Source organism: Colletotrichum aenigma (assembly GCF_013390185.1).
Source record: "Colletotrichum aenigma strain Cg56 chromosome Unknown KSG_Cg56_contig03, whole genome shotgun sequence".
Taxonomy (NCBI): Eukaryota; Fungi; Ascomycota; class Sordariomycetes; order Glomerellales; family Glomerellaceae; genus Colletotrichum; species Colletotrichum aenigma.
In genome coordinates this window covers 6137295-6157607 of record NW_023500909.1, presented here as the reverse complement: position 1 = coordinate 6157607, position 20313 = coordinate 6137295, and the positions used below count along the sequence as shown (strand labels likewise).

Sequence of the window (20313 nt, the reverse complement as noted above, 5' to 3'; positions counted from 1 at the left end):
AACTGCCGGACAATTTTGACTCTACTGGAACGGCCATTTTTTGTCAAGTTACACCTGCTCTAGTACTCTACACACCATGGCTCCTACTTCGAAGATTATACTCAAAAATAGTCAGCTTCTTGTGCATGCAGATGATGGCAAAGTCACTCCTCAGCGGGCCGACCTACTGATCGAAGGAGATAAGATCGCCGAGATTGGTGAGAACATTCAAGCAAACGGTGATGTCAAGGTCATCGACTGCGAGGGGAAAGTCGTTTCTCCGGGCTTCATCAGCACTCATCACCACGTCTGGCAAACTCAACTTAAGGGACGCCATGTGAACCAAACACTGATCGAGTATCTCCCTCCTGGAAACTATGCAGGTGCATTTTATGAGCCTGAAGACGCCTTCTGGGGTGAACTTGCCGGTGCTTTCGAAGCCATCGACGGCGGCACCACCACAGTGGTGGATCACTCAAGTCTGAACATGGGCCCCGAATTTCGTAGGTTTTATCTCTACCGTTGACGCGAGGTACCGTCTGACTTTCACAGCTCCTACGATGATTCAAGCCCTGATTTCTTCTGGTCTTCGGACGGTCTACTGCTATGCCGTTCCTCGTACCGTCTCCAATTGGAGCCCGTTCACAGTACAGGACGATTACACCTCGCCGAGCGTGCTTCAAGATTGGAAAGCTTTGGCATCAGGAGGGCCATACGGCGACGAAAGAGTCCAGATTGGTTTCGTCGTCGACAATGTTTATCAGCCAGGAGACGCAATGAAGAAGCTTTATTCGGAGCTTAGGGCGGCAAAGGCGAAGGTCATCACATCCCACGCGGCCGCCGGCCTCGCCTTCGGGAATGGGCCATCCGTGGCGCAGCTCCTCAACAACCATGGTCTCCTCGGCCCCGACGTTCTCCTCTCGCACGCCAACTTCCCCAAGGACGGTGATGCGGAGCTGATTACCAAGAACGATGTCTGGATCTCGGCAACTCCCAACACGGAGCTCCAGATGGGATGGCCACCGCTCGCTCTCCGCCCTGAGTTCGAAGCAAATTCCAGCTTGGGAGTCGACTGCCACACTTGGGGAAGCAGCTACATGCCCAGTCAGATGCGTTTGGGGCTGCAATACGCACGCACCGAGCGCCAAGAAGAACTTCGTCGGCAGGGCAAATGGAGTCGCCACGTTGGCCCTACTGCTGAGCAGATATTCAACGTGGGAACGATCGGAGGCGCTCGTGCCATTGGCATGGCTGGAGAGGTTGGACAGATCAAGGTCGGTGCCAAAGCAGACCTCGTGGTCTTCGATACCACTAGCACTTCCATGTTCCCGGCTGCTGAGGTGGACCCTGTTGCTGCGATTGTCTTGCACTCTAGCGAGAGAGATGTCGAGACGGTGATTGTGGGCGGAGTGGTGAGGAAGGAAGCCGGCAAGTTATTGCCTATTTCGGTTGTGAAAGGGATTGATGGCGCGAAGGAGATGGGACTTGGGGGCAAGCAACTCACGTGGAAGGATATTGCGCTGCAACTGTCTGAGAGCCGGAAGAGACTGGATAAGAAAGCCGAAGGCGTTGATATGAGGGCGGCTGAGGAGACCATCATGAACAACTATTTCATGAATCGGAAGGATATGGTTGAGCAGGATCAAACAAAATGACGTCACGCGAGTAATCTAGTATTCGTCTGAATAGATAATGATTCATCTATTCTTGAACTTGTGGATCTAAACCGCCTTGTCTGATATTTCTTACGGCAGGTCCAACCCTGAAGCCCCTTCCAATTTTGGCCTGAAGTCGATTAAGTTTATCGCATTCTTTTCTACGAGCTCGCTTCTTGACCTTTCGCTTTATTTGCGTTACGCTTCGAGTTGAATCTTGATCATCTGAGGCAAGTTTCATTGTACAAAAGCAAACTGCAGACCCCCCGCCGCCTCAAAAAGAAGACTGCCGACAGGTCGTCAACCTCACCAAGATACCACGAGATCACTTGCCTATCAAAAATTTATTTCGTTCACGTTTCTCATTTATCAACTACATCAAACCCGAAAATTACTCGCCATTGAAGAAGTCTTCCACAACGACCCGAAGGTCCAGAGCACAATGTCAGCCACCCCAGGTTTTGCCTTCTCAGTCAGCTCAGCTTCTGCCGATTGTGAAAATCCGTCAATTCGTCCCTTCAGCAGCAGGGTACCCAAACCCAAGCAAAAGAACACAAAGCCACCGCCAGCTCCTGTCATTTGGATCAACGGCTTCCCAGGCACCGGAAAGCTCGAAATCGCCATCGAACTGCGCCATCTCATTGGAACAGACCGCGCCATCTTCATTCAAAACCATCGACGGATCGACAACATAGCCCTTCCCCGGCGCCATTCACAAGCTTGGAAGGAAGGCGCCATAGACCGAAAAAGGGTATTGCGCTCCTGCGTTCTTGCCCCACACATGCGACACAAGACAATCATTTTCACCGACTTCCAGACCGACTCGCTCGAGCGTACGGACAACCCCATGGACTACCTCGAGGCCGCGTACAAGGCTAACCGGCCGTTCTTGCCTGTCACGGTCATGTGCAGCGAGGCTGAGAACATCCGCCGCATCACCGACCCAGTTCGGTGTTGGCCAGAGTCAAGCGTGCAGAGGAAGGTGCTGAAGAACGCATTCGTTCTGCGATGCTACCGCACGTTGAAGCTATTTGACTTTGACGAGGTTGACTGCTTTCATGAGATGAAGCGGGACGGGTTTGTGATTGATGCTACGGAGCTGGATGCTGTGGTCGTTGCTGAGATGATTCAGCGAGAAGTGAAGCGGTCGCGGAAAGGGAAGGAGGCAATGCAAGAAGTTGGATACCAGTGGTGAACCGTGAAGCATGGAAGGGTCAGGACAGGTGCTGCCATGAGACGAAGTTGGAAATGATTGAGATCAAAGTAACTGCCATGAGATTTCAGAATCATACAAGCTATCGATATCGATGATGCCGTGCGAGCGAGAGGGTGTATGACATAGTTTGAGGATGTGTGTTCACCAGCTCAGTCTTCTCGGGGTTCGTTCATGGGACCTTTTGCTCTTGACTAAGTGCTGTAAATTAAGCCGCACGAAAGGTCTAGTTCCACTGGTGTTTCGGTTCTGGATTTGCTATCTGGGCAATGTGGAAAATCTATCCAGGCAGCAACTACATTTTTAACTAGTCACAGTGAGCCTTGATGGCCTGATCACACAACTAATTACGACTTCAATCACGCAAGAATAACGATGACAGCACACCGATAATAGCCTCAATTACAAACGCCTAAAGAAGGTCTTGATTATAGGACACCTGTTGAGGGCTGCGATAGCTTCATCCACACGCAGCGTTGTGGTTCAGATCGGGCTAGAACGATCCATCCGTTTAGTTAGAAATGTAAATACTGCCCGGATAGAATTGAAACCCTTAATCATCAAAGAAGCAGCCAGAATACCTTATTCCCCCAGACTGTTCTTTCGATCCAAGTCATCTAAGATCACCCAGAACCACAAAATCTTGAAAGCTCAGCTTGATCAAAATTGCAAGACAATGACTAACTAGTAGGGTACTTTGTACACATGAATCGCTCTAAACCCAGACCGACCCTCCTTTCAGGAAGCCCAATCTGTTGATGCACCTTGGTATAAATGCCCCGTCCAAACCCCAAACCCAAAAGCCATACAACCGCATCTTAGATGAGAAGTCCACCAACGACACCGGCAACAGCCATACCGAAGCTGAGCAGTCCCCACCTAACATCCCCGCGCGCCTCAACACCCGCACTCGGGCTCGAGGTCCTCGAAGCCGACGCCGACCCGCTCGCCGCAGTGCCCGACGCCGCCGACGTCCCGCTCGCGCTCGCACTGGCACCCGAACCCCCAGAGCCGCTCGGGCTGCCCGTCGCCGCCGGCCCCAAGCTACCGCCCCCAGTCGACGCGGGGGCCACGTTCTTCGCCGCCTTGGCCGCGGCCTCCTTGTACGCGTCCACGGTCTTGCCGCCGCTGCTCGGCGCGTTGATGACGCCGACCATGCCGCCCTGGCAGTGCTGCGCGGTGGCGCAGTAGAACCACTTGGGGGACGCGTCCTCGACCTTGACGGAGAAGACGTCGGCGCCCTCGCCCGAGGAGACGGGCACGGGGCCCGAGAAGAAGCCGGTCGCGGTGCCGTTGGAGAGCGGCTCGCAGGGCTTGTCGAAGGAGGACTGCGCGACGGAGTGCGCCTTGGGGTAGAAGTGGAACTCGACGGTATCGCCGACGGCGGCTTTGACGTCGTTGGGGGAGAAGGTGAGGCCGCTTTCGCCGACTTTGACGACGTGCACGGTGCCGGAGGCGGAGGAGGAAGAGGAGGCGGCGGCGGCGGAGGCGGTTGTGGTCATGGACATGGACATGTCCATGCTCATGGAGGAGGAGGAGTCATCGGTGGCGTCGTCGCTGCCGTAGCCGTACTGGGCCATTGCGACGGCGGGCAGGAGGGCGAGGAGGGTTTGTGCGTGCATTTTGAGATGTGTGTGTTAGAGATCAACTCTGGATTATGTTGGTGTTTGGGTACTGGAGGTGAGAGAAAGGAGAAGATGTTTGTGCTGATGGTGGGATGTCAAGTCCGAGTTTGACAGGAAGATGACAGTCCTCTTATACAACCCATCCGACATGCACAAGAGACGAGGCAGGTCTCGTGGCGGTCTCCCTGTAACGTCTAACGCTGCCCCGAAAGCCACAAACCCCAGGCAACATCGTTTCCTCGAGAAGCCCATGTTCAGGTGTAGCTCTGCCGCAGCCGAGAAGGACAGCCCCAATCTCGGCACGAGAATGCCGCCAGTCGCGTGGCGGCCTCACGACAGCGCCATCCGGAGAAGACGGAAAGGGAGGTCTCGGTCTCCTCAGCCGACTCCTGTCCTACCCTCAGCGAACTAGCGCGGCAATGATCAGCTAGCCCCGAAAAAGGAAACACAATCTCCAACAGCAGCAAAAGAAACAGAGGTTGACTTCGCCCCGCGGAAGGGACTGTTTCCATAGAGTGAGTGGTCCCGGGGGATCTGACATCCGAGGTTTACGTGGTAGTTAGCAACCCACTCTAAGCCATGCCACCACCGAACCCCAACGACCTGCAGGCCAAGCTTTTTTGGTTTCTTCGGACGGATGCCAAATAGGGGGGTCAAAGACACACATACACATACTACCCGAGCGTTGGGACGAAGCTAAATGCGGTGCCACACCATGTTTGGCTACCTACCTTGCCCCATGCTGACATGGGTCCAAGCTGTGGGAGCTAATTGCACACACACACACCCAATTCCCGTTACCAAGGCGAGGGAGACATCCTCAGCCATGGCGTCTGGGACCAGGTCGACGACATCCACGCGATGCACTGGGCTGGAGTCGTGTCGTGTCTCGCTGGCGAGGGCGCGACGGCCAAACACAGCCGCGGCCATGGTGCCGTCGTCCCGCGCCAATGTTCGGATCATGTTTCGAAAATCAATCCCGGCTAAGCGCCAGGGGGAGGGAAGTAGGGGGGCCCAATTGGTCTCCGTGTAAACATGGAGCTGAATGGGGGTACTCTGACTATCCGTATGTGCTTTGAATGGTATTGCGGCCAAATCCCCCCCATAAGCAGCCACGACAATCCCTCCGTAATCACTCAACTTCATCACTCTTCATGGCCACAAACCATCTCCTCCCATCTCATCAGAAACGATAACCAAACTCGTTCATCCCATGGCAAAACAAGGGAGAAAGCACGCTACCGTTTGGGCAAGTTTCCTTTTCGTGCCGAGTGTTCCTGGGAAGAGAGGGCACCGTGTGTGGAGAGGGAATGCCGGGGAACCGCTGGACGCCACTAAACTTTAAAACGTCTCGAGATGCAGGTTTTGGGGCCTAGCCAGGGGTGGTTGGCGGCTAAGTACCTAAGGTAGGGAGGGGATGGTCGCGACCCCTCTGCGCCTCAGAGTCAGCTTCTACAGAATCATCATCACTGTCACCCATCTTGAATGGTGCCAACATCCCCAATAATTCTCCACGCGCCCCAGTCTCAGTTGGGGAGGTCAAAAGAAGGTCGTTTCCGACATGTAAAAATAAGGTTGCCCCCATCACCATTCCAGGAGAAAAAAGGCCACCCAAGCCCCAGCTCGGTTAACCCTGTCTCCGCAGCTGTTGCAACTTGCACCACAGCCCCTCCTCGCGTGGGACCCGAGCCGGCATCCGGGACAACTCACCAAGATGAGTCGCCCAACTGGTGAAGCTGGTGACCTTGGCGGTCGTGGGGTCGGCTCAAACAATCTGCCCGGAGCCGACTTGCGGACGGGACTCGACGGACAATCACCACTGCGTCCAGTCGCGGCTCCCGTCAGCGGACTCACGGATGCTTTTTCTGGTCGGTGAACTTGTGCAAATTTTCGCTGGTATTGGTAATGGTTTGCTATGCTCTCAGATCCAATCTGACAAACAATGACTGATGGTCCAACGCCAATGAATCCTGACTCGCAGCCGATTACCCGAGATCCAAATCCCCCAAAGAAACAGAACAGCAATTGCTTTCGTGACAGACGTGACGTGACGGCCATAAACATTTTACACACAATCAGTAGATAATAACAGAACGCATGGACCACGCGACGTGTCCTATCAGATGAACTCTCCTCACTCTTCGTCGCTCGAGCTGGAGGATGCCGACGCATTTCCTTCGCCGCCTGCCTTCTTGTCCTTCTTGCTCTTCTTTCCCTTCTTCTTCTTCTTCGGCTTGCTTTCGCTCTGCTCTGGCTCGGCGACGTCGATAAGGGTCGACGCCTGGCTGGGCTCGACCTCTCCACCGGAAGACAAGGCTTTCGTCATATCAACTAGCAGCTTCTTCAGCTCCTCGACCTCGCCGCGCAGCTTCTGCACCTCGGTAATGGTCGGGTCCGCCTCAAGGTTCGTCTTGGCGCTGATGCATAGCTTGTTCCAGCCGTCGGCCTCAAAGTCGACCTGGTCCATCATCTGCTCCCACTCCTCGATCGTGTCGTCGTCGTCCTCGCCGCGGGCGCGGTTGCTGCGGATCTCGCCCGCTGTCTTCGTCTCGTGCCACGCCGCGATGACCAGCACGGGCGAGTAGATGATGCCCATGATAATGTCGCTCATGCGCTCAAACTTGGACTTCTCCATCCACCAGAAGAGGCAGATGACCAGCATCTCGAGCAGGTTGAAGGGCGGGATGTACACGTTCTCGTCGGGCGCGCGGACGAACTGCATCGTCTTCTGGGCGAAGAGCGCGAGGTACTCGTCGTTGGCGTTGCCGTAGATGTCCTCGTACGCCGAGTTGTACAGGGCGATGAGGATGTTGAGCAAGACGACCTGGGACGGGTTAGCATGCGCGGAGAATAACACGCGGAAATGCACTTACCATGATGATAAACGTAAAGCAGTAGTACAGAATGATTCCGAACGGCGGCGAGAACTTGTCGAATCCGTCAAAGTCGGGGCTCTGCATCACAGCATTCGCCATGGCCTGCAGGATGAAGAGGATATCGTCCGCGACCCAATCGTCAGCAAAGTCCAAGCCGATAAAGGCTTGCAGGAAGCCAACGACCAATACGATCAGCAGGGCAAAGAAGATGATGGACTCCTTCATCATGACCTTGAGCACCACGAGCATGGCGCCGAAGAAACGGAAGCTGTCAAGGTACAGCAGCAGCCGCGACCAGATCATGGGTGCACTAAACGCCAAGAAGTTGTAGCTCATCTTGCTGTAGAACTCGCGCGTATCATCACCCTGTTGATGGGTGAGGCCAATGATGCGGAGAACAAAGGACAGGGTGATGAAGCCGTAGAGCACGCTGTTGAAGGCGTTCCAGAAGCCCAGGATGTGGTAGCCTGCCTTCCAGAACTTGGTCACCTCTTCGGAGATGAAGCCGAGGGTGAAGATGTACAGCAGGACCTCGGCCGTGTCAAAGACACCAGTCGGGTTGACGGAGTTGATGACGGCGGTGTAGAGACCGATGTAGACGAAGGAGATGATGACTTGGGTGGCGTTCTGGTACATGGGCGCGCGAATGCGGTCGGGATCCATGTGGACGAAGAAGCTCGTGTTGTCCTTGTCCTTGTAGTCGATAAAGACGGCCGGATCGTCTTCGTCCTGGACAAGCCAGCCTTTCCAGAGGTAGGAGATGCACTTTTGGTATCCCGAAGATCCAATTACCCTCACGGCATGAAGGTCGACGGCCTTCTCGACGACGTTGGCGGGCGGGGTGGCTTCGCCGTCGACGATGATGGAGTATCGACGGAGCAGGACGGAATGCATGAGGTACTCGAAGTCGTCTTCGGTTTCGATGCTGCCATCGTGTGATTAGTATACTGCCGTCGATCGTAATAGATGGTGGACTTACATCTGCTTGGCCACCACTTCGCAGGCAACGGCTCGGACCCTGTGCATGTCGGCATCCCAGAGCTCGACGAGGGCCTGGTGCTTGAACCATCTCTTGCAAACCACCAGGCAAAACACGACGCAGGAGCGGTAGTGAGGGCCACCAGCCTCCTTGGCGGCCTTGATGACCTTGGTAGTGATGATTTTGCTGTGTGCCTTTGTGATTTCCTCCTCGTCGAGCTCGCACGGAACAGCAAGCTCGATCAGATGACGCAGCTTGAGGGCGACCTTTGTGACTTCGGCGGCGGGGATCGCGGACTGGATGTTCTCGTTTCGGTATTGCGGGAGGACTGGATAGGGCCAATTGTTAGCATTCTTGACCTACCAAAGGGAAGTGAGGCGGCAGGAGGCTGTCATCCGAGGTGGGAGTGCATGGGACGACGGAGAAGGGATGAACACGTACGGCGTCTGCGGTCGTCGCGAATCCAGTCGGCGTGGAAATCGTGATGGTGTCTGGGATGCTTGTCCCAGCCCATCAGGCGGGAAAACCAGCTGGACCGAGCCATGTCGAATGCTCCGAGCGGTTATCTCTTCGGGTGTCGTCGTTCGATCGTATCGTCCACAATTGCCGTCGTCGAGTCTGTCGGCCGATGATCGCGAGAAGCCGCAGTGGTATGCTCAATTGACGGCGTCAGACGTCGAAACACCAAGATCAGACCTGGGGAGAAAAGTCTGGACGAAGAGAGCACAGCACCGGGAGAAGTTGGCGTCGTGCGCGTCGTGGTGGCTGTCACATCGTTTTTCCTTGTTTTGCCGCGGGCGCTCAGGAGGCCGGAGCTTAAGCTGCTGCTGCGCTGAAGGTGACGTCGACCGACAGCGGGGGCGTTGAAGCGCACGACCGGGGATACGTACCTCTCTATCAGGACGACACCTCTTTTTGCTGGGACCGATGATAATCAGAGACAAGCACCCGCACTTGGCGCTAACATTCTTTCGGGAGCACCCCACAACGCCTCGGCCAAAAACTTGGCTGCCACGCTTCTGGCGCCGTTCCTCACACCATCACGTCCAAGACAGACGTCGCCGGCGAGGTGCTGTTGGTTGGGGAGGTTACACACATACTCAGAGTTCCAGCCATTGACTCCATTCCACGTTCTTGGCGCTTTCGGGTTGAATCTCGTGGCTGGTTTGTGCTGCAAGCTCACCACCAAACACCCTCAAACTCATGATTGCCTCCCGTCTCTCGATGATCCTGGATGTCTCTGTTGTGTCCAAAGATGTCTATTATTCCCGGCCGTTGATCGAAACACGCTTCCCCCTTTCTATCTTTAGCGCCCAATAACCAACCCACTCTATCTCACACAGCCATGCCCTCTTACGTCCTCAACGTCTCCTTGTAAACACTCAACGTCATGTTCGCAACATGCTGTATCGTCTCCGGTGCAGTCGGCAGGTGATGGCCCCCCGGAAACCTCAGAATCCTCCGCGTGCTCTTCTCCGAACACTGCTCATACAGCTGCTCGCTCGCCGGCTCGTACGGGTCCTCCAGCCCGACCACGTGCACCGTCGGCGCCGTGATCTTCTCCTCGTGCGGCACGAACGGCGGGAACGTGCCGCAGATGAACAGCGCAAACGGCTTCGCCTCCGGCCCCATAAAATCATCGCCCCCGCGCTGGTGCTCGAGCAGCAGGCTCGAGATTGCGCGGCAGCCTTGCGAGAACCCGACGAACCCGGCGAAGGGGCCGTTCTCCTTGATGTATGTCTTGAGGAACGACACGGCGGCGTCCTTCTGCGCCTGGAACTCGTCCGCGGGCGTCGCGGGGTCGTCACTGACCCAGCGCCGGTAGGGCCCGCACCCCTCGAACACGGGGAGTACGCCGGGCCCGGGCGCCGAGTCCATGGGCGCGTCGATGTACACGAAGTCGAAGCGGGCGTCGAGGATGCGCTGCAGCCTGATGAGCTGGATCTGGAAGATCTGGGCGGAGGTGCCCCCGCCGTGGAGGCACAGGAGTCTCGGTTTTTGAGACATTTTCGAGATGTTTGTGATCGGCGAGGATACTCAAGTTGCAATCGATCTGGGTCGTCCTTGGCGATGAAGCGAGTGAGTGACACGTGAATTTGGCGTCGAGGGAGTGACAGATGGATGTGTGAGGTGAGATCTGATCGTGAAGGTTTGCGATACGTGTGCAACTCAATATCGGAGTGAGATTTGAAAAAGTGGGGGCCTTCGGTATGCCTCACCGTTGTTAAACCTCCGATGCCTGCCCCCGTTACATAAGCCACGTCAGCGATGGGATGAGACTGACTCGTTGCAATCAACAACACGTGAGAATAATGTGGAAGGTGAGTGGTTGCGAAGCGGTGAAGAAGGCATTGACGATGAGGAGCATTCCCGATTTTCAATGAGCGGGGCATTCACTTGTGAAACAAAGACTCACGATTCACCTCAAATCCATTAACTAGAATGAGGTAAGATGAGAGTGAGCAAGATGAGTTCAATGCTATACCTCAAATCGTTACTCTAAATGACTATTTCGCAATATGGTGCAGACTCATCTCATCTCCCGTCCGGGCCCGAGAAAACTTCACACAAACATTCCGCGCATCAGCCTCCATCTCCTTGACCGTCATCAACCGCCCCTCAGAAGCAACAACCTGCTCAGACCCCGCAAAGTGGCTCTTGTAAAAGATCAACGGCAAAATGCTGCTTTTCCAAACAGCCTCCTCGTCTCTTAACCGCCAACTCCTTGCAATCATCACACCCAGCAACACCGCCTCCAGCCCAAGCAGCACAGCCGGAAAGGCGAGCCACCCCTTGTCAATGACCACAAACACAACATACCGAAGCGCCTGGCCCTCAACCCCAGACATCGAGCCCTCCTGCCTGCCTAACCCGCGCCGGAGCTGATTCGTCACTGCAGTAGCAATATCCGCGAAACGCCCAGAAACAAGCTCAACCGTCGCGTTGCCCCGATACCATAGCTCAGAGAGCCAGAAGTTGTTCTTGCACCTGAGGTTCCCGTCCTGGAACGCGCTAAAGGTGCAGGTCTCGTTGAACGCTTCGTTCAGAGACGACGACAGCCCGTCCGCGAAGGTCGGGGCGACGCTGTATACGCATTCCGCGGCGTCGGGCGCCCAGAGCGTGGTGATGTTGAGACTGCCGGCCTCAGCTTCCGCCGTGTAGTTTCGTCCGTTGATTACGCAGGGCGTGCGGGAGGCGAGGTAGCTGCCGTTCTTGATCCATTGGTGCTCGACGCCGTCGTACATCGGGTCGTGGTACATGGGAACCTCAGAAACGAGCTTCTCTCTGAGCTGGGTTTTCTGGACCACCCCCGAGTAACTCCGCAGGCAGAGGTACAAAGAGCAGGAGAGTGCCATGCGGGTATGGATGAACGGGGCGCCGTACCTATCTGCGATGGGGCTCTGGCTGGTAAGGACGGTGATGTTAGATAACCCCTGCTTCGCCAGAGATCTAGCTCGCTCAGACATGACGCTGTTAGCCCAAGATAGATCTCCCGAGCCAAACGCCATGCCCGTCGCGGTTCGGCCCGTGGAGAAGTTCATCCCGTTCGGCAACGCTATCGAACTGTTGTTCTCGGCGACGCTGATGAGGGGTGTGACATCCGTACAGATAGAACAAAGACCAGTAGACGCATGTGTAATCTCACCGAGCTCAACCACCGGCGCACCAGACTCGAGCCCCATGAAAGTACAATTCCCAGTCGGACAGATAGGCGCAACAGCAGATTCCACACCTCGGGGACTCTGTATAGCCGTCTGCAGCGTAATCCTCATCCCAGGCCGCATAATCCTCTCAGTCGCCTTCTTGCCATCCTCCTCATCGCGGTAAATCGCCTCAAAGAAGTATGAATCAAGATCGACGCCCTGTGCCGTCGGGATACTCGCAACCTCCCCAGGATCATGCATAGGCCTTTCAACCGTCCCAATAGCCTGCTGTACACACGGCCCAACCGCAAAAGACGCCACAACCACAAAGACAGCCATCACCGTCGCCGGGCTCCTCCACTTAACAACCCCGCCGAGCCTCAGCGCGCCAAGCAGGTCCCGACTCCCGCTGTCGAAGTGCTGCAGATCAATCATCCGCCGCCCGCCCTGCGTGTCGGACCAGAACCACATCCACCGCGCCTGGCAAATCACCTCCGCGGCGACGGCGGCGACGCTCGCGCGAAAGAGCGTCGAGAGGATGTTGGCGAGGGCGTTGAGGGTGATGGGCAGCGTCCAGTCGCGCTGGGGCTTGCCGTCCTGCGAGAGGGTGGTGGCGAAGATGGCTGCGAGGAGGCAGGCGGCTGTGAGGAGGAGGGCGATGTCTGGGGCCCACGGTCTGAAGACTGGCTGTGTGGTCTCGTTCGGTCTGGGCAGGGGTTTGGACTCCTTACGGATTGAGAAGTCTTGGAATAAGGTCGAGACAGGCGGGGTTTTGCTTTTGAGGTCGTCGTTGGTAACGCAGACGGGGTGGGCTTTCTTGGATGTGAGGTCTTGTTCGTTTTCGGGTTGCGCTTCACCGGCGCTCATCGAGAAGTTCCTGACGAGTGGCTCTTCAAGACTTTGGCTTGCATTGTGGCGACGTGGACGTGATTCCTGGTCCAGCGACGGGGGACCTGAGTGGGCTCCAATGCCAGACTTTCGACGATATTTGTCAAACATCTCGTGGCGTTCTTATTGGAGCTACATCGAGACTAAGTCTTGCAAAGCTTCAGTTTTCTGGGGAGCTCGTTATTTTAGACTCGGAATGGGCTGTTCTATTGATGTGGCAGCAATCGACAGGGCAAACTTGCTGTGCCGTAACCCCTGATTGGAGAATCCTATTTTCAACCAGCAATCCATCTGCCTGCAAGCCGATACGACGTCTACAAGGGTACTTGAACCCAGTCACCAACTTCTAGTGCTTATTATGGGCTCTTGGCATCACAAGCATCGGCCGCTAGGAACCTGGACTTGAGAATGACACGGCTCGTCTTCGCTTGGGAGGTGATCATTCATGAAAATACTAAAGCGACATGTTGTTCCATCACTATGGCTCTTCCATCTCACTCGCATTGAAATTTAACTGCTTGCGTGAGGTAATCTCATTGTAGGGCGTTTTGAATGGCTCTTACTCACTCATTCAATTCAAGTTTGTTGATGTACAGATACGAAGGGCTGAATAGCCATGTTGGTGTTTGTCGAATGATGTTGTGATACGCTGGGCATCGCAAACAAACCTCAAGATTTATGCCGAGTTACTTTCATTAAACCCAACTTATGCTTGCCGCCAGCCAAACACTTGACAAAATGAACGCCCTCCTAACTATGCTTGCCGTACATAATCCAGGTGAATCGTGAACTCAATGGCGGTCCAAGATGCTGGATACCATCCTCGCATTATCGCTTCTCTTTGCTTCTTGAAGTTCTGGATTCAAGCGGAATTCCTCTTCCGATAGTTGCCCAAGCATTGGCTACGGGGGCTCCTCTATCTTCAAAATCATTCCGAAATCATTCCCCTCAGCCCAAACATACTCACGCCGCAACATTAGACGTAATCGGAGGACACTCAAAGAAACTGTCGTAGTCCGAAAATTTATATGCCGCAGATCGCCGTTCAAATCATTCGCAGGAGGCATTCCAGTTAAAGCTATTCAGAAGCCTGCCGACATCGGCCATTACCCCTACATCAGGCCCAGAAGTTCCCCACCGACGCTGCGACAGTGTTCAGCACTGTGGACTGATTGTGGACTACGGAGGTAAGATCTTGCATATTGCCCCCCTGGATAGCTTATTTTCTACCTTATTTTCGTCCCCGTCGATCGGTTGGAATCCACATCATGCAGCAGCATGCAGTAGCATCACATATAATTCGGATACAAGGAAGACTAATCGCTAGACACATGTCGCTTTTTATGCAGCAGGACAGGACTTTCGGTGACATCATGCCTACATGCAGTTACGTCCAACACAACCTAAGACCAGTAACGCCCAGGCAGAATGACCAGCTGCTGGCAAATTAAACACTACAACTAGAAATGCTTTCTACATCTATTACAAAACAAAAAGAAGAAAAATACAGCCCGCAATATTTTAGGGCCATCCAGCAGCCCAGAAGAAAAGGAGGGACCGGTGTGTTGGAGGGCATTTAGTCGGCATCCGCGCGCGACAACACCCAGGCGTCGATGGTAACGAACCCCTGGTCCCTCTCGACATTGGTGACTCCGACAATCATCAGTTGATTGACCCAGTAGTACGCATCTACACCGGTCTCAAGCGTCAGGTACAAGATGCCTTTGCCGTTCGGCGCAGGCCCCTCAGCGCGAACGAAAATGTTGGCGCCGTCGTTCGTTTGAAACTGAAACAGCGTGATTGCCTCGAATTGGCCACGGGCGTCGAGAAGGCCCCAGTCGGCACCGACAGGAAGTACGACACCTGTTGATGACCTTATTAGCCGATTCTAATCCGCCAAAGTGGTGAAATACTTACCAGTGAGCTTCGGCCCTTCGAAGCTTCCTCCAGTAATCGGATCAGAGAATCTGTTGCCTCGTGGTCCCACACCAAAGTTAACGGATTGGCCCAGGGTCATCTTCAGCTGGAAGAGGAGCTCGGCATTTGGAACCAGTGGGCCGGCATCTTTGTGGGTGGGAACTGCATTGGTAACGGCCGCAAACGAGGACAACAAGCCGGCGGTGGCGAGGTAAAAGATGTTGGAGGGCAGCATTATGATTAGCGTGATTAATGTGATCTGGCTGGAATAAATAAAGACGCTGGTTAAGTATGTGATCGAATTATAGATGTAACTGGTCAGAGCTTTGAAGGATTGAAGCTGGCTTCGTGGTCCTTTATGTGTACAGTCAGTCCACCCGAATGTTTAGATTTCGGATGGCATGCGTTCCGCGATGGTGTCGCTGCGTGCCTTTTCTTGGCAGACCCAAAATCGCGGTAGCAAAAAACGTTTCCTTGCCGTTGGAATTTCATTCATAGGCTGGGTTGAAAAGGTTTTCAACGCCGGCGGCGGTAAAGCAAAACTTAGCAGTCGGCAAGCCACTGCGCAGGGAATGTGCTTCTTGTCATTGCAAGTCAACCGGCGGGCCGCACGTTAAACGTCAAATGTGCAAAATGGTGGGATGAACGGTGCCAGTACCGCATAGAGAACTTCTAGAAGCGCCAAGCCGGCTCCTGCTTGAGGCTTATTTAGACTTCCGGCCAGAATGCAGGCACGCCATTGGTCGTCTGCGTGGTTGAGGTCATGGATGACGGCGCTCAGAGCCACATGTTGTAGGTTTGACTTGCAGCCGTGAGTTCGGGCCGGTGAGAGGGCTGGCCGACACGTGCGCAGGTGAGCAGCGAGGATGCTGCGAGCCTGGTGACGAGCATTGGCCGTTGGCTCGGACATCACGGCGCCCAGTTGAATTTTTTTCCCCTCTTTGCATGTAAATTTCAAATTTTCCTGGCAATTTCATTTTGAGCATCAATGACATCAGCCGGGCCAACAAGCTTTAGAAAAATCATGTCTGAAAAGCAGGAACGAGTGTTGTGCAGCATTTCGAATGTCAAGACAAATTGAAACCATAAGGGCCATAGTCGTCTAAGGTAACCAGACACTGACTTCAATTCTTCAACCCTCGCAACGCTTCCCACCCATGCTCCAACATACTGTACCGAATCACATCATGCCACTGGCGGTCGAACCAAAACGCCTGTCGATCCCGCCCCTCCTCGACAAACCCCAGCTTGAGGTACAGACTCTGCGCCCGCTCGTTGAACGATGAAGTCGCAAGACGAACACTGTGAAATGCCCCGAACCGAAATGCCCAGTACAGAGCCGAGTTGATCGCCTCCCTGCCGTAGCCCTGGTTCTGATACTCAGCAGCAAGACTGATCCCAATCGTCGAAGATTGATGATGGAACTGGTCCCATTGAGGGGCGCCTTCCCATCCGACAATCAAGATCCCAATTGGAAACGGGCTCATCTCCATCCTTCTTGCTGATGTCAATTTCACCGTCAGGCGTATTCTCGCTTTCGGCACCGGGTTCCGAGGCGGGGAGGTAGAGTGTGACACTGAGGACGGCCTTGGTCAGGCCCCCCGCAACCCCCTCGGCGTGCTTTTGGATTTGGGGTCTAAGCATCCATGGTTGCGCGAGGGCGGAGAGGACTGGGTCAGCCCCGATATGCTCGTAGATGAACCTTATCTGTGGCTCGCTGCTGTCGAATGCGCGAATGAGCAAGCGCTCGGTTTTGAAGCCGTTGGCGACGCCGTTGGTGATCATTATTACTTGGCCCTTGTTGCGGCTTCTAATCGATGTTTGGAGTGTGTGAAATTTGCAGAATGCTAAGATCTTTGTTGGACGGATAGCCCATGGAGGAGCATGGCGAGGAATCACTTATTATGCTGCGAGGGGCTCCAGACAATTTAGAAAGTTATGTTTTTGATACGAAAGTCATATATGCTGACTGCTGCCTTAGCGCTTACATTGCTGTTGCCGTGATGTCCTGAGTTACAACATTGATGTTTATAGGCTGCATGAGTTGGTAGAAGTTCCAAATGCAGTGATCAACGGTTTGAGCTGGATGCCTTTCGCATGCATGGATCAGTGAGGTGCATCTTACGATGTAACTAGTTCAGAGCAATCGTCTGTTATTCGGTAGACATAAAGGTAATCACCATGGAAAGTCCGATGCACCAAAGATCTCTAGCCCATTTCATTAACGTCGGAATCTCAGACTAAACCGTGTTTCGAAGCTCGTAAATGACCAGCATTGACAGGGGTCCAAATGCAAATGCCTACCTATGACATTGAAAGAGTGGTGATAGGCCATGACTCTGCAATCAACTCTGACAAGTTATGGCAGTTCGAGGGAAAATGTTGGTTAGCACTGCGAGGCCAATACCCAAGAACGTTCGTGAAAGTAGGCAAGTAGAGAAGAGATTGCCGCTGATTTGTAACTTAAGCTTTGGAATCCGTGTTCATACGTCATATTGAATACTTGATTTGATAGACTGGACGTACAACAATGGAGCTCTGCGTATCCCACCGGCTGCTCAAGGCCACGAAAAGGATAGAAATGGGTATTAAATAGGCGAGATGGAGTAGTGCGACGCAATCAGTGGGATACTCTGCCAACGAAGTTTACAATATGAGATGCCGTGAATGCTGAAGCCGGCATCTCGCGCGAAACTACTGGAGCGAAAAGGATGTTGCTGCTGCTGCTGTTGGCATAAGGTACTATCCATCCTCCTGGTGACTTCCTGCCTGCCCTCACTTCCCCCTGCGTCTCCTGCCCTTCTCGCGTTTCGTCGACCAATCGCCGAAGAACATTACAGAGCATAGACGTGCACCCGCGGACAGATCTGTGCCTTCGGAAACGGACCCTTGCTTCCTCCATTCGCGCCTTCCCTCCAGCAGCTCGCTCTGAACAATACTTCAACTACCTCAACGTCCATCTATTTTCTTCCAGCATCCAACTACACAAATCATTCAGTTCTCAGTAGATCACCCAGATTCGACACATACCGTTCTCATCATGTCTCAGCCGACGCCGCCATCTACATCAAAGTCTGGTCCAGATGAAGCTCACGGGCCACATACCATGGATGACGAGGCAGCGATCTCACCCAGCGACCCAACAACCGGATACAAGTTCAACCACACGATGCTTCGCATCAGAGATCCTGCGCGTTCGTTGCACTTCTACATCGACTTGATGGGTATGCGAACCGTGTTCACCATGAATACCGGCCCATTCACCATCTACTACCTCGGGTACCCGCAAACAACTGAGCACCGCGCCGACCTTGCAAGGTTTCGCGAGGACACGGTAGCCAGGCTTCCAGACACACTGGGACTCTTCGAGTTGTACCATGTTCATGGCTCGGAGAATGAGCCTGAAGGGTATCATAGCAACGGAAACCAGCCACCGAATCTGGGCCTTGGGCATCTGGGGTTTTCCGTCCTGGATGTGCCACTCGCACTTGAGCGCCTGAAGGCCCATGGCGTGGAAGTCATCAAGGATTTGGGCAGCGCAACTCGAGAAGATGTCCCGTTGAGTTCATGGGAAGCTGGACGTGGCATCGGGCTGGGAGATCTCACTTCAGCCTACAAGAACGTCTTCGAGCAGATTGCATTTGTCAAGGGCCCGGTAAGCCCCCATTGTTCGCATTCTGAGAATACAAGTCCGCCATACAAAAAGCACATTAGATACAGCTGCTGACGATCAACTGTACTGCTAGGATGGATATATCGTGGAGCTTGTCACTCAAAATCTTCAAGGGCTATGAATCTGCCCCAGGTTAATAGCCTTCAAGTTGATGTCTCTTCGCAGTTGCTTATTTAACGCGACCAGTCTAAGAGGACGAGTAGTAAAACTACATACCCGAACCAACAAAATTAGCTCCGGGCAGAGATTGAACCAAATTCCTTCCGTTGGCAGGCAAGTTACGCAAAGAAGGCAAGGCAGCAATGCTGTGAATTGATAACATATGAACCTTACACTCTGCCTCGCCCCTTGTTTCGTTCCATTGGTGTCTTTATCAGTGACCATTCATGAAAGGCGCATCCCTGAGAGCGTCTGCCTGGATGGACCAAGCGCGTTTCCCCAATCGCACAAGATCTCCTCCAAAATCTCGTAATATTTCTTCCGGCGACCGCTCCTCTTCGTCCAACTCCCGTAACATTGCGCCGGTCCCTTCTACATCGAGCGTAGCAGCCCGCCAGATCTGCTTCCACCTTTCAATTGCAACAGCGGCCTCTGGGTTCTGGCTCTGCACGCCTGCAGCGATCATATAGAACGACGAGCGCTTCGTATGTCCCTTTGTCGGTTTGAACAGAAACACTTTCTTACAAAACTTGCTGAATCGGTACAATTGAAGTACCGTTGTCCAAGCCTCCACCTTGTGAAATAGCACGACCATTGTGCCGCCAGGATTAGCCGCTCAAGCCCCAAGGCGAGCTGGCTTGTCGTTAACCGGCGTGGCTCTGTCCTTTTCCTATAGTCGTCCACTTGGTGCTCGCGGACGACTGAGCTGCTGCATATAACAAGGTCAAACTTCTGACCAGGCTCGAATTGACGTGGCAAGAACTTGTCGGCATCTGGATGGTCTGTCGGGATGTTTTCGAAGCCGAGGTCTGCCGCTAGCATCGTCACGTCAAGGTATCTTACGTCGATGTCTTCGCTTTTCGGGACAAGACTTTGGTAACCGCCATCAGCAGTTGGCAGACTGAATCCGATAGCTTTGGCGCCGGAATTCTTGTTCAACCTCATGGCGGTCGCGAGAAAGCCGCCCGGCGCCATGCCCATGTCAAGTATTTGTGGGGAGTCCGAGGCTGGAGACTTGATCTTCAGAGCGCCTGTGGTGTGCTGCATCTCGGTGCCAATCCGCTTCATCATGTCGTAGAAGGATAACTTGGTACTCGTTTTGGGATTGGTGGCTCTAGCACGCTGTTGTTGAAAAAAGCGATCGCCGGCCGGATTTTCCCATCCCTGTTGACGCCGATGGTCAGTACCAGTCATGGAGAACGAGACACGGAGCGCCACCGTGATTCACGTAGCCGACGTACAATTTTGCGGAGTTCGCTTAGTTCAGCAAACTCTGGCGAGTGTTGGGTCAAGTACTGCACGATGACAGCACCAGGAGTGCCATGTTCCATATCTTCGGAGTCGGTCGCAGCGATGCGAACGCTGTCCAATTCTTCTGTTGGCATCTCGGCTTTGGTTGTGTTATCAGTAGTGGTATTCATCGAAAAAGGTCGACATTTGACATGTCAGGAGAAACTGGAGTATCTGGAGAATTGAGGAGAGTTTGACATTTAAATCTTGGTCTTCTGACAGTCACAGGAGAAACCGTGAAGAATGAGGTCGTATGTCAAATGATCTGCGAGCTGCTTTGGGCCTGCATGCATGAAGCCAATCACTCGCCCCAAAGCCCACAAGGTTCAGTCGGCCTCCCGCGTCTACTGACCGCCAATGGCATGATAACACGCCTTTGAGTCTGAGCATACTACAGATTAGTGAATGATACAAA

At 53.9% G+C, this 20313-nt stretch overlaps 9 protein-coding genes across 9 annotated transcripts, besides 1 other annotated feature; 3 read left to right on the top strand and 6 right to left on the bottom strand.

Moving 5' to 3' along the window:
• Window positions 1–76: 76 nt before the first annotated feature.
• Window positions 77–1634, top strand: dadD (5'-deoxyadenosine deaminase; the record flags this gene model as incomplete). The annotated part of the gene is made up of 2 exons (XM_037320881.1): window positions 77–482; window positions 532–1634. The coding sequence occupies 2 exons, from the start codon at window positions 77–79 to the stop codon at window positions 1632–1634; spliced, it is 1509 nt and encodes a 502-aa protein (XP_037181442.1).
• A 442-nt stretch (window positions 1635–2076) lies between these two features.
• Window positions 2077–2829, top strand: CGCA056_v005629 (uncharacterized protein; the record flags this gene model as incomplete). The annotated part of the gene is made up of 1 exon (XM_037320880.1): window positions 2077–2829. The coding sequence occupies one exon, from the start codon at window positions 2077–2079 to the stop codon at window positions 2827–2829; it is 753 nt and encodes a 250-aa protein (XP_037180515.1).
• Window positions 2830–3665: 836 nt separating this feature from the next.
• Window positions 3666–4469, bottom strand: CGCA056_v005628 (putative GPI-anchored cupredoxin; the record flags this gene model as incomplete). The annotated part of the gene is made up of 1 exon (XM_037320879.1): window positions 3666–4469. The coding sequence occupies one exon, from the start codon at window positions 4467–4469 to the stop codon at window positions 3666–3668; it is 804 nt and encodes a 267-aa protein (XP_037180514.1).
• A 2137-nt stretch (window positions 4470–6606) lies between these two features.
• On the bottom strand, window positions 6607–8871 carry CGCA056_v005627 (Calcium channel YVC1; the record flags this gene model as incomplete). The annotated part of the gene is made up of 4 exons (XM_037320878.1): window positions 6607–7296; window positions 7346–8273; window positions 8328–8655; window positions 8769–8871. The coding sequence occupies 4 exons, from the start codon at window positions 8869–8871 to the stop codon at window positions 6607–6609; spliced, it is 2049 nt and encodes a 682-aa protein (XP_037180522.1).
• An 809-nt stretch (window positions 8872–9680) lies between these two features.
• Window positions 9681–10334, bottom strand: FUS5-1 (Esterase FUS5; the record flags this gene model as incomplete). Its single annotated transcript, XM_037320877.1, has 1 exon — window positions 9681–10334. One exon carries the CDS (start codon window positions 10332–10334, stop codon window positions 9681–9683), a length of 654 nt encoding a protein of 217 aa, XP_037180521.1.
• A 500-nt stretch (window positions 10335–10834) lies between these two features.
• CGCA056_v005625 (uncharacterized protein) lies at window positions 10835–12838 on the bottom strand (the record flags this gene model as incomplete). Its single annotated transcript, XM_037320876.1, has 1 exon — window positions 10835–12838. The coding sequence occupies one exon, from the start codon at window positions 12836–12838 to the stop codon at window positions 10835–10837; it is 2004 nt and encodes a 667-aa protein (XP_037180520.1).
• A 1597-nt stretch (window positions 12839–14435) lies between these two features.
• On the bottom strand, window positions 14436–15011 carry CGCA056_v005624 (UPF0311 protein; the record flags this gene model as incomplete). Its single annotated transcript, XM_037320875.1, has 2 exons — window positions 14436–14722; window positions 14777–15011. The coding sequence occupies 2 exons, from the start codon at window positions 15009–15011 to the stop codon at window positions 14436–14438; spliced, it is 522 nt and encodes a 173-aa protein (XP_037180519.1).
• A 1145-nt stretch (window positions 15012–16156) lies between these two features.
• Window positions 16157–16228: a sequence feature (Short protein (CGCA056_v005623, KAF5522876.1) was converted to a misc_feature.).
• A 1588-nt stretch (window positions 16229–17816) lies between these two features.
• Window positions 17817–18570, top strand: gloA-0 (Lactoylglutathione lyase; the record flags this gene model as incomplete). Its single annotated transcript, XM_037320874.1, has 2 exons — window positions 17817–18431; window positions 18523–18570. 2 exons carry the CDS (start codon window positions 17817–17819, stop codon window positions 18568–18570), a joined length of 663 nt encoding a protein of 220 aa, XP_037180518.1.
• A 654-nt stretch (window positions 18571–19224) lies between these two features.
• On the bottom strand, window positions 19225–19993 carry CGCA056_v005621 (uncharacterized protein; the record flags this gene model as incomplete). The annotated part of the gene is made up of 3 exons (XM_037320873.1): window positions 19225–19278; window positions 19329–19772; window positions 19850–19993. 3 exons carry the CDS (start codon window positions 19991–19993, stop codon window positions 19225–19227), a joined length of 642 nt encoding a protein of 213 aa, XP_037180517.1.
• Between the last annotated feature and the right edge of the window lie 320 nt (window positions 19994–20313).